Source organism: Vulpes vulpes, chromosome 15, assembly GCF_048418805.1.
Source record: "Vulpes vulpes isolate BD-2025 chromosome 15, VulVul3, whole genome shotgun sequence".
Taxonomy (NCBI): Eukaryota; Metazoa; Chordata; class Mammalia; order Carnivora; family Canidae; genus Vulpes; species Vulpes vulpes.
In genome coordinates this window covers 109,716,599-109,728,986 of record NC_132794.1, presented here as the reverse complement: position 1 = coordinate 109,728,986, position 12,388 = coordinate 109,716,599, and the positions used below count along the sequence as shown (strand labels likewise).

Below are 12,388 nucleotides of genomic sequence, written 5' to 3'. Positions count from 1 at the left end.
TTTCCCCTCAGAGCTTTAATGCTCTGCTGTTGCTGTCTTGAAATTCTGAAATAAAATTTCTGAGAAAGGAGACCCACACTTTCACTTTGCACCAGGACCCGCAGTCATGTAGTCCATCCTGTGACTGGATGAAGCCTTTTCACTTCAAACCTAGACTTCTTTGCAACACGATGACCTTTGGCTTCCCAAATAGACACAAGAAGTTTGGTGTTAAATTTAGGGTGTCTGACTGTGTTCAGGGGAGATATTGAGGAAATAACTGGAAAAAATGGAAACTCAAGTCCCAGAGAAGAGAGAAAGGCATTTACCCGAGCAGATGACACCAGCATCTTCCCCATGCCCGCAGTTGTGGGTGAACCAGCCGGCGTGGGAGCACTGCCCCAGATAGAGCTCAGTCCCCGAACACTGCACATCGTCCAGAAGGATGGGGCCCGAGCCCTGGCCATAGTGGGCCTCTCCCGGGGCGGAGACGGCTGTCCCGCAGCCCAGCTGCCGGCACACCACGTGTGCTTCCTTCTCGTCCCAAAAGTCGTCGCACACCGTGCACCACATGCCTTCAAAGTACACCTCGACACGGCCAGAGCACCTGCCAGAGCCTTCCACGAGCTGCACAGCGAGCCAGTCTTTGGGAGAAAGGCAGCCCCACCCCCCAACCCCACAAAGTGTTGGTGGAGTCACCACCTTCAGGGGCGTCATCACTGTGACAGGAAGGGCTATTTATTGAGGGCCCCCTGTGCTCCAGGTGCCAGGTGAAGTCCTTTACAACAGGCATCTGTCTAAGACTTACAATTACCTTGTAGGGTATTGCTGTCCTCATCTTACCAAGGAGGAAACCGGGGACAGCTTCCTGGGGGCCCACCGGTGAGGGGCAGAAGGGGAACCCTGGCTCATTCCATCTGCTCCCGGGGGTCCTCCGCACATCTCTGTGGGGCCCTCCTGTTTGGGGGGGGTGTCATCCACGGGACGGGAGTTTACATTGGCGGGACATCTGGCTTCACTTTGCTCTTTTCCAAAGCACTTCGTTCCGGATCCTCCCTTCTGCTCCGGCAAGAACATCTACATCTAAGATAGGATCGCTCCGGCTCTGGGCCCCTGGATAGCTCAGCTTAAGAAAAATCCCCTGGATTCTTGGATCATTTCCACTGTGTCATCGTCAGTGTTGAGTTGAGCTCGCCGGAGGAAAGCAAGTGTGCCAGAAACACACACACACACACACACACACACACACACACACACACACACTGCGAGAACTCCCCAGGAACCCACGACCCTCCCAGCGAGCACCCACACTTCAGCCCTCGGAGCATTTGCTGGGCGTTGCTCCCTGGCTCTCCCGATGCTGGGGCAGGGGGTGCACCGCGGGCTCTGACTCTGCTGCTGGTCTCATCACTCACTAGCTCATGCAATCTGTGTAGGGCTCCACCTCTCATTCCTCATCTGCAAAGCGGGGACCGGGATAAGAGCACCCCCCCTTGAGGGAGATCCATGAACCAAATGCATCTGAAGTGCTCTGCACGGAGGGAGCATCGAGGAGCTGGCGACTGTCATGTTCTCCCCTTCACCCACTGTTATTAGAGAGCCGGAGGGAGCATCGAGGAGCTGGCGACTGTCATGTTCTCCCCTTCACCCACTGTTATTAGAGAGCCGAGGAGGCCGAGAGGAAGGAACTCCCAGGGCTGCTCCCCCATTCACTCCCTGTCCTTGAGGTTGCAGAGCAGCGCTTCTCAAATCCTATTCTCACACAGCCTGCATTGTTCAAATCTCTGGGGAGAGGCATGCTAAAGATCAGATTCCTGGAGGGAACCCCATGTCTGGGAGGGAACCTGGGATCTTGCACATTCCCCAAGCTCCTGGGGGTTGATTATAGTCAACTCCAACATTTAAGGGCATCTGAAATAGGGACCTTTAAGTCAGTCTTTAATGTGTAAGAACCACAAAATTAGATAAAGACCCCTGTCTTGTTAAACAGAAATAAAAACGGGATGTCTTTATTTCCAGTAACTGACTCATCCATCCCCAGGGGCTTTCACAGCTTCTCCACATCCCTGCAGCCCCGGAGGTGCCACCTGCCCTGGACCCCGCCTCCCCCAGGCCCTGGGGATGATCCGGCTCCGACTCACCATCCAGTTGCTCTGCCGGTGAGCCTTGCGTGGTGTCTTTTTTAGAATGTCCTTTCCACAGCCGTTCTGTGGGGCTTCTGACATCTCTCCTGGAGCAAACTGAGACAGGCAGCCCTATTAGAATCCGGATGTTCAGCCCAGGGAGAGAGAAAATAGCCTCCCCAGTAGGGAGACCCGACAGGGCCCAGCATCAGACAGCAGCTTCCCCGGCCCTGCTCCAAACCCACTGACTCACAGGCTCAGCAGAGGGAATCTGAGGATCTGAATGTTTCACAATCCAATTGATTCTATTGTGCTGCCGAATTTGAGAACCCATGTTCTGGAATCACCTTTCCCCAAGCTCTTGTCTTGGGGTATACTGGATTTTATAACTTCCTTTTAATCACATAAGGATTTATACTGGTAATTCCAACTTTTCAGCTGGTATATGTTATCAGACATCCTTAGCTGTCTGTAGCTAATCTTGAAACATTTTCTTTTCCTTTCTTTTCTTTTCTTTTCTTTTCTTTTCTTTTCTTTTCTTTTCTTTTCTTTTTAAGATCTATTTATTGGAGAGTGAACAAACAAGAGAGTGAGCATGAGCAGGGGGAGGGGCACAGGCAGAGGACAAGCCAACTCACTGCTGAGCGGGGAGCCCAATGTGGGAAGCTTCATCCCAGGACCCTGAGATCATGACCTGAGCCCCAAGGCAGATGCTTAACCGACTGTGCCATCCAGGTGTCCTGAAACATTTTCTTTAATTAAGCTATAGTTTACACATAAATTCAAATACACATAAATGCCTTTTAGTTTTAAATTGATGTTTTCCAGTACCTCTCTCTCCCTTTTTTTTTGCCTTTTACTTATTTTTCTGTTTTTATTTTTCTTATTTCTTTGTCCTTTGCAAGCTTATTTAATTATTATTAGTTTATTATTTTATGTGTTTGGCTTTGTCTGAAAGATGAGATGTTTGGGTACTGCTCAGTATAAACCCCGCCATCCATTATTTCCTGGCTCCCAAGTGTTTCCGGCTAGGCATGACAACTTTGACCTAAGCATTGTCTTTGAGCAAACAAATAAGTGATATCCTCTAGAGCACCCTGTTGGTAGATTTTGCACCGTGAACCCCTGTGCCCTTCAGCTCCCACCTTCTGTCAGCCGTTATGAAGTGATGCCATGCTCAGTGGACAAACCATTCAAGGGCATAAACTGTGAAGCTCATTGAGTGGATTTACAATAGTCCATTTACCCCTGGGTCTGTTGGGGGGATCCTGTTATTCCTTGTCATTGGATAAGGCCCCAGGGACTCATCAGAAAACACAAAACCTGGAACTTGGGGCTGGGAAGAAATCCATGCCCACTACACGGATTGAGCACTAGACCAGACAAGATGTAACCCAGCACCTGGACGTGTGGTCTGGCCGCAAGCCTAGGAGAGGTCCCTCCGTGGGGAGGAGAGGCTTCTAGAAGTCAACTAAGTTGGTGTTGTTAATAGTAATACCTGACCTTTATTTGGCACCTGCTGTGTGCCTGTCGTGAGTCTAATTGACTTGAAAAGACTGTAGTTGACTTGAAAAGTTTCTATTATTATTTCCACAGCCATTTTAACAGATCAGGAAGTCAAGTAACTTTCCCAGACCCCACAGCTCATAAGCAGCAATGCTGGGATTTGGTTCGAGTCTGGACATTTAGTTGCTCACTCTCACTTCTTTCCTTTTCCTCCCACACTTGCCACATTCTCCTACCATGTGGCTGAAGCCTTCTGTTTATAATGCCACATCTACTGGCTCCTTTGCCATGAACAGCTCTGATGCCCACACCCAGCTTTTACACTTTTCCAAGCACGTTCATAGCTGTCAGCTCCTTAGATTATCAGAGAAGCCCTGTGAGGTGTGCTGCTTGGGCCCAGTCAGGTGGCCTGGGCGGCCGACGAGCAGAATCTCTACACTTGCCATCCAAATCCACCATGATCACCCTGAATTAGGTTTGTTTGTTTTGTTTACTTTGTGTGTGGACTACCATGATCTTTTTTTTTTTTTTTTTAAGTCAGTTTCACTAACTCAATCTTTCCTCACTTTAGTCCATATCACCTGTCCAGTCATCCAAAAAAAGCCACTTCGGTGTCATTCTCCTGTCTACTATGGTTCTTCATCATCTATTGGGTAAAGGCCAAAGTTCTTAGCTTGAACTCTTTCAAAACCCTCTTTAATCAGAGCCACAGCTTCCTTTCAGATATAGAGAGAAAAGGCAAAATAATTACAGAAAAAAAAATGATGTTTCCTTACAACTAGGGATGCCTGGGTGGCTCAGCAGTTGAGTGCCTGTCTTCGACTTGGGGTGTGATCCCATGGTCCTGGGATAGAGTCCCACATCGGGCTCCCTGCATGGAGTCTGCTTCTCCCTCTGCCTATGTCTCGGCTTCTCTCTCTGTATCTCTCATGAATAAATAAATAAAATCTTTAAAGAAAGAAAAAGTTTCCTTACAACTGACAGCCCAATTGACAAACACTTAAGACAGAGTGACTTTCCTCCAGGAACTCAACTGCCTTGATGTGAACTATGCTAAGGGCAAAAGGCAACCTTACCTTGAGATTAGCCAACCTCTAGGATCCTATAAGTCTTCTTTAACATATGAAAATCCCTTTGGAAACTTCCTTTATCTCTACCCCCTCCACAAGAAATACATTAGCAATCATCCTCCAAACATTATCCATCCTCCAAACATTATCCTCCAAACTGATATCCACCTGAAGGGTCTCATAACTAAGGTTTTACTAGCCAGTAGTAAAGGACTCTGCAAGGTCCTGGAAACCTTGCTTTCAAATTCCTTAGAGACTTCCACTATCCCTAACCCCCTCCTAAATGGAAAGTATAAAATGGCCCATTCCTCACAACTCCAGTGCAGCTCTTTCTACCCCAGGTCCTGTCCCTGTGCTTTAATAAAACAACCCTTTGCACCAAGGACGTCTCAAGAATTCTTTCTTAGCCATTTGCTCCTGAATGCCAACATATCACATCATTTTCCAGCTCCTCTCTTGTGGGCAGCTTATTTTCCCTCTTTCAGAAGGAAGCCTCAGACTTCCCCATGACTCCATGAGCTTTTCTTGAAATTCCCTGGAATGTCATAATCACTTATATCAACATGCTATCCTAGCCATCCTGGCAACACCAATTCCCAACTGGAAACTTTATGAAGTTTTCACCATGACTGAGAAAGCCTGACCTCCCAAAGTTTTTATGTTCAGTCCATTCAAGTTTAACAAACATCACTGAGCACCTACTACTATGTGCTGGGCCCTGGGGATCTGATGGCAAATGAGAATGTCTCAGTAACTCATTGGATATTTACTGTCTTGTCTCCCCAGCAGTCAGACCGGAAGATCTGAATGGAAGGGATAGTGCTCCTCTCACAGCACCTGGAATTTGCTGGGCACTCACTAAATGACAGGCAAATGAATCAAGGGTGTGGGGTGTCAGACAGGCCTTGAAGAATGAGTGGGTTAATTTTGGAGGAAGTGGACAAATAGGAATGAGCCTTTTTTATAGGGGAATCAGCATGGGAGCCATCTGAACTATGACTCTGCATTGGAGGAAGAGTTATAAAAATGGATCAACAGGAAAGATTTTTTTTTTTTGGAAAGATTGCTTTTTTAGGGTTTTGAATGCTAGGAAGAGAAGCCTAGACTTTTCAAGGGATGGTGGAGGTACCATTTGGCATTCTTACTCAGAGGGCAGAAGTGATAGGCAGCACAGTACAGGTGTAGCTGCAAGTGAGTGAGAATTGAAGGTAGGGAGGCAATGGGTGAAGATGATTGCCAGAAGATGCAAGCTCTGATGGCAGCTCTGGGTATGTAGAAGGAGGAAAAATAAAACGTTAGTTGATATTTCTTAAGATTGATTTCCCAGCTGCCTTCAGCAGAGTTGCCTGAGTGTTTAGGGGAATAGTTGTGAGATAAGAAGCCAGGATGAGGGAAAGATGTTTGACTAGAGCAAAGACATAGCAGACAGCCTTGTGAGTGAGGGCAGGGCACTGGGGACTGGGGGCGGGAACTGGCAGCGTTTCCTTTGGGTTGAAAACAAGGAGGAAAAGATACAGGAAACAGGTTGGTCCTGAGAATGAATGTGTGTGCATGTGTACATGTGTGTGTCAGGGTGTGTTTGTATGTGAATGAGTGTGAGGGTTTGTGTGCATGAGAGTATCTGTGAGTGTGTGTGAGTGGGAGTTCTGAGTGTGTGCATGAGAATGTGTGAAAGTGTGTGATTGTGTGTATGTGTGAGAGTATGTGTGTTTGTGTGGATGAGAGTATGTGTGTGAGAGTTTGTGCGTGCAAGAGAGTGTGTGCACAAGAGCGTGTGAGCACACATGTGTAGGGGGCAGGGGGTGGTTAGCCCTCAGAGCTGTCAATATTGTGAGCAGCACTGGGTGGTATGATATCTGCTGAAGGTTTGACCAGAGGTGACGGAGACAACAGGGCATCTGTGGCAGGGGGGTGGCTCCACTGAGAGGACACCGAGGATTTCCAACCCACTCTGGTGCTGGGGGTGAAGCTTGGGGCCTGGGGAAGGGCAGAGGAGGGGCCAAATGCCTGGGGCAGGGCTGTGGTGTGAGGGAAGGTGAGGAGGTGGTGGTCAGGGAGTCAGACCTGCAGGCAGAGCAGACCCAACACCACAGCTGAACCGATGGTAACTTGATCACCATGTGGTTTTAGAGACTATTTTAAGTACTGAACTTGGATTGTGTTGATCAGATAAATTCAACACCAGGGAACAATCCCATTTTTAGCAATAGTCCTTTCTTTGGTGGTCAACAAATTGTCCTTTGTCCTCATATTTTCCATGTGAGTTGCCCTAATATCACCTGAGCTCCAGGGGCCTGCAAGTTCCCCAAATCCCTGCTGATGCCCAAGAGACCTGCACTGAACTACAGCTGCATTTCTGGGTGCTTGTTCCCAGGAAGTCTCACTGGCCTCATTGTCTGTAAGACTCTTGTGCAATCAGCATGCGGAGCCTAACAAAGCCAACAGGCCAGATCGGATCACTAATCCATGTGTTCCTGGAAGCTTGGGAGCACAAGCACCCCCTAGAAACTGTAGGGTGATGTACTCATCTTGGCGGTCAGGGGAGGTGACAGTATAAAGCCTGGACAAAAGGATTGGAGAAGGAGGCAAAGAAACTTGCCAGAGAATTACAGAGAAAATAGCTCCAGTGATAAATGATATTTGTAAATCATGTCTGTAAGATCTACTCAGCCTTTCAAATAGCCTTAGATTTAAGCAGTCAGGGGAAAGGACCCCGTGATCCTGCTGTCTTTATTTTGAGAGGATCCAGTAAGCACTCATTACTCATGTTCATTACTTCCTGTTCATTGATTTTTCACTCATTTATTCAGAATTCATTTATTTATGAAGTGCCCTCGACTAAGGCCAGGAGCTATGCTAAGAGAATGAGTCAATAGGTGTAACAAGTTGTGCCTTTGGTGGGCAAGTAGTGCTGGTGTTTGGCAGTAATTTTGCAAATTTCAAAGAAAGCAGGATAAGGCAGAGGAAGAAGAGAGTTGAATATTGGCGGAACTGGATCAGCAGTGCAATAGATAGCCCTTATTTTGACAAGGTTTCTTCACTGGGACTTGTTTTTTCAGTGAGATAAGAAGAGGGGGTGGGTTCAGAAGTGGGGCTGATCTTTGTTTACCAGGGTCCCCAACACATCAGCAAATAGTTACTGCAATGTAGTCTTATGAGAATTACTGAAATTTAGGGTGTTTTTTTGGTCTCAGTTCCCAGAAATCACTAAACTCACTTATCCCATGAAGTTTGTCTCCATTTTCTCCATTCACATCTATCCTCAATCCTTTGTACACCTAATTCCAAACAGATGAAATCATAGACCATTTCCACTTCGCAAGAGTAGCAATACACTTCAAATAAAGCCTGGGGGACAGAGCTCATTAAGATTCCTTCCAGGTTGTTCCAGGGGTCACTTTCAATGACACTAACTCCATTTGCTACTGGTGGCTTTCAGCACGGTCAAAGTCAGCAACATCTCTGCCACAACGGAACAAATATGACTAACTTGAATTTTGAATGATCTCAAAAATTTCCAAAAATGTTACATTTCAGAAAACCCCATCAATTTCCCATATCCATTTGATATAATTCATAAATCTCCAGAGTACCTATCTGCATAATACTGATTGGCTGGAAGAAAAGAACTTCCCTGTTCACATGTTAACAACTAGTATTTGAAACCTATTACTGCAATATTGAAAAATACCTTGTTTTTTGGAGGGAATGGAAACATTAAAGTAAGATGTTATAATCTGAATCTGATGACTGTATTTTCATTTCTTCTGAGTTGAAAATATACAGTTGAGAATTTATAACATTTATAATAACAGTTGGCATTAAGTGGATATTTTCTATGCCTGAGGCACACTTCCAAGCAATTTGCAAACATTATTTCATTAACTCTCCCCAACAATCCAGAGAATTATACCTTTTTATATGAGAGGGAACAGCAGCATGCAGAGATTCAAATACTTGCCTGGGTCTACATGGCCAAAGTTAGGATCAAACCCATATCTCATTGGATGTACAGACCCCAAAGGATTCAAAAAAGTCGTTTAAATCCTTCTCAATACCCTATTATGTTTTAACAAATGTGGTTGAGTAGCTGACATAAACTTATCTACACAATTACTTACAGAATGAAAAAAGAATTTGGGTATAAAATTTACAATCAAACATTATTCTGTGGTTTGTGAGTTATATTTTTCTTGATTGTTAATAAAAATTATATTCAAGCTATTTGTTGGTCAAGAGTATTTCCAAATTTTCACTTGTCCATATAAGTGGGAAAGCTAAGTAACAAAGGACACTACTAATTTCTTCCAAAGCTACAAATCATGATAAAAATAATTGAAATTATGTAAATATTTTTAATTGGTTTAGTTCCAAATTAAATTGAGATCTCCTTAAAAGGACTAATTGTGGAATACAGATTAAGGCTAAATATCAAACTGATATTTTTTTATAGATAGGTATATATTTTCAGATTAAAAGCCTTCATGAATCAAATCCAGATAATTTTATGTCATGCCAAATATTTCTGGCCAAGATTTATTTGTTTATTTGAGTACATATATATATATATATATATATATAGAGAGAGAGAGAGAGAGAGAGAGAGATCCCACACAAATAGTATGTGGGGCAGAAGAAGAGAATCTTCAAACAGACCCACCACTGAACATGGAACCCTACTCAGGGTTCAACCTCATGACCCATGAGATCATGGCCTGAGCTGAAACCAAGAGTCAGACATTCAACGAATGAGCCACCCAAGCTCCCCAAAATATTCTTTTACTGTACATTTTACAACTCTGTTCAGCAATAAAGAAATCATGTCAGTAGGTCAATATCTCTAGTGCTAAATATCAATATATGAGCCAAAGGACATTTTTAAAACTCTTATTTATCCTACAGCCAAATGTTAATTCTTTTCCATCTCTTCCAGAATCCTAAAAACAGCCATGTTTTGAAACAGCAATAAACCAGCTAATGCCTTGTTCATAGATAATAAATCTTACAGAAAATATTTGACCCAACTTCCCTAAATCAATCATGATTATGCATTTGGCGATTCACAGAGCAACATCTTATCAGTGGTTGAATTGCATTAAACACAGAAAAACCTCTATTTGTCCGGATTTAATCTTAAGCTTTCCAAACGTGTGCTGGTGGACTATGTGCAAACATTCATCTTCCCCTTTGAAGCCTGAAACAAGGCGTAAGCAAAATGGTGCTGGGGCACCAGCCGCAGTACCTGCTTCATGTAGAACAGTGGTGTGAAAGAGCAGCAGCCAGAGGAGGAGGGCTGAGCAGCCCATGGTGGGAAGGCTTCAAGCTATTGGGATACATGGGGTTCCTGCTTTATAAATGCTCTACAGGCTCCCCTGTGGGGGCGGGTCCCTGCAACCTGATGCCCCTTTCAGCCTTGGATTGGCAGGAATTCAGAGCAGGGGACAATTCATTGGCTTTGGCATTTTGTGTATATTTGCTATGGGGAAAGGGTGAGTCTACTTGTTAGAAGCATTCCATAGAATAGTTGGGAGGTAAAATCAGAGAGAAGGGACAAATTGTGAGCGGTACCTGGCTAGGTAGATGGGACCCTCTAGCTCCTTAGGGGGAAGAGAGGGCACTAGGAGCCCTGGACTTCACGGAAGGCGTCATTCCTCTTGGTGTGGGCGCTTCCTAGAGGAAGAAGCTGCTGAAATCTACTCACCCTTCAATGCCCACACCTGCGTCCCCCTCCTTGAAGTTTTTCCTTACTCCCCACTACATTCTCTGATTACTACAGCACCCACTTGGTACCCCTCTTATAATACTCAATACATTCTGCTGTAGGTGTAGCTACTAGAGTTTTAGTCTTATTTTCCCATTGGCTTACAAACCCTTTGCGGAAGGAAGGGCTTCTCTTTGTATCACTTATAGTCCTGCTTGCACTATTGCTTACTTATAATATGCTCAGCATGATGTCTTGTACTTAAATATTTGATGAATTGAACTTTGAAGTACTCACTAATGTCTGACGCCCTTCAAGTGATTGTTTTCCTAATAGATACTTTTTCTCAACTTAGATCATTGGCTTATAGTAGCAAATTGTTCCATAATCACAAGAATTCTCTGCTCTGAGGCTTGTTCCCTCCGTTTTGATTTCAGGTAATGCACTTAGCTGCACTGAGCCTAAGCCTCCTCATCTCTAAAACGGAGATACTACTATCTGCCCTGCTTATTTTGGAGGATGATTGGTAGGATTCAATAAAATTCAACATATATAAGAGATCACTCTTCCTCAATAGATGTCCTCACACCAGAGACTGAGTTTTTCTGACAGTCTCAATGCCATGAAATTATAGAATAAATTCAGTCAAATTTAGCCAAGTGGAGAAAACATAGGCGTAGAGCGAGTGTGTGTTATGTAAATGAAAGCAACTAGAGTTAGTATAATATTTCACAGGCCAAAGGTGAATCTCTATTTGTTTTCCTATGACCCAGCTCCTCTTTGGAACCCCCATTCTATCTAGGGTAGACTAAAGAATTTATTTAAAATAAGTCCAAATAAGCTCTGCCATTCCAGGTTTATTTTCAGTAAATCCAGGGTTTTCCCTTTCCTCTTCCTAAGTCCCTGGAATCCTACCTCCGATCAGCCCTTCAGTGGGGCATCTGGTTCCTGGATGTTGGCTGTCATCCATACTTTGATCTACTGTGTCCCTCCACAATGGTGGTCAGTAAGATGTCCATGTCCTCTCTGGTCTCAGGTTGTAGGATCCTCAGTGCTCTCCTTAACATCCCTGGTCATGACCATGGCCCTGTCAAGGGCCCCATCTCCTTCATTCATGCACGTGGTCTCTCTCCCTCTAACTTCTGCAGACCTCCAAGGGATATGAACCACTTCAGGGCCACTCCAAACCTCTTTGCCTTTGGCCAACCACTCATCTCTTTCTCCTCTTGTCCTCACACAGCAGGACAGTGAGTAACTTCAACAAGGTCCCTATCATTCAGGTTTCCAAATGGTGGGAGAGACTGAAGTCTTTTCTCTTTCAGACCCCATGATCTCCCAAATTATCTGGGGAGTCTCATCCTGTGGTCATCAGGGACCCACCGGCATCAATTTCCTTTTCATTTCTGTACCCCTAATATTCCAAAGGGCTTTTAACCCAATAGGTCTTTTTCCAAATACTTCCTATCATACATCTTTTGAACAAAAAGTTAATAACATGTTTTTATTTCTGGTGCCATTGCCCTGGATGGAGGACAGAGTGAGGTATAAAAAAGACACAGATGGGTACTTCACAATATTGTCTTATCATATAGTGAAATAGGTGGATCTTCCATCTGGAAACCATCATGCTGGTGAAATGAAGCCTTCAGTGCCAGAGTTCAGGTATGATTACAGCCCTCTGGACAGTTACTGTTCAGCTCTTGGTACCTCTGTTCTCTCATAGAGGAATAATGACATCTGTCTCACAGGGTCATTGTAGATAATCAAGAATATATATGAGGAACACCAGTAGAATGTCTGGAACACAAATGGTAGCTGTTGTTTCTAATCATTATTATTAAGAACTATGGCCCCTCCCTACCCATGGAATTGATATGAAACTACTCGAAATGATATGAGTAGAAGAGGTTTGAGCTCTTTGTATTACAATAAGTGTTGAGAGGCTGAGTTTACAAATAACAAACTGACCTGAGTCTTTGACATTTCAACCATGATTACAGAATTTTAGA

At 44.5% G+C, this 12,388-nt stretch overlaps 1 protein-coding gene across 1 annotated transcript; it reads right to left on the bottom strand.

Annotated features, from left to right (window-relative positions):
* Positions 1–229: 229 nt before the first annotated feature.
* On the bottom strand, positions 230–10,003 carry DMBT1L1 (putative DMBT1-like protein). Its single transcript, XM_026010755.2, has 3 exons — positions 9,921–10,003; positions 2,121–2,219; positions 230–623 (listed from the first exon to the last, which is right to left on the bottom strand). Exons 1-3 carry the CDS (start codon positions 9,982–9,984, stop codon positions 277–279), a joined length of 510 nt encoding a protein of 169 aa, XP_025866540.2. The 5' UTR covers positions 9,985–10,003; the 3' UTR covers positions 230–276.
* Between the last annotated feature and the right edge of the window lie 2,385 nt (positions 10,004–12,388).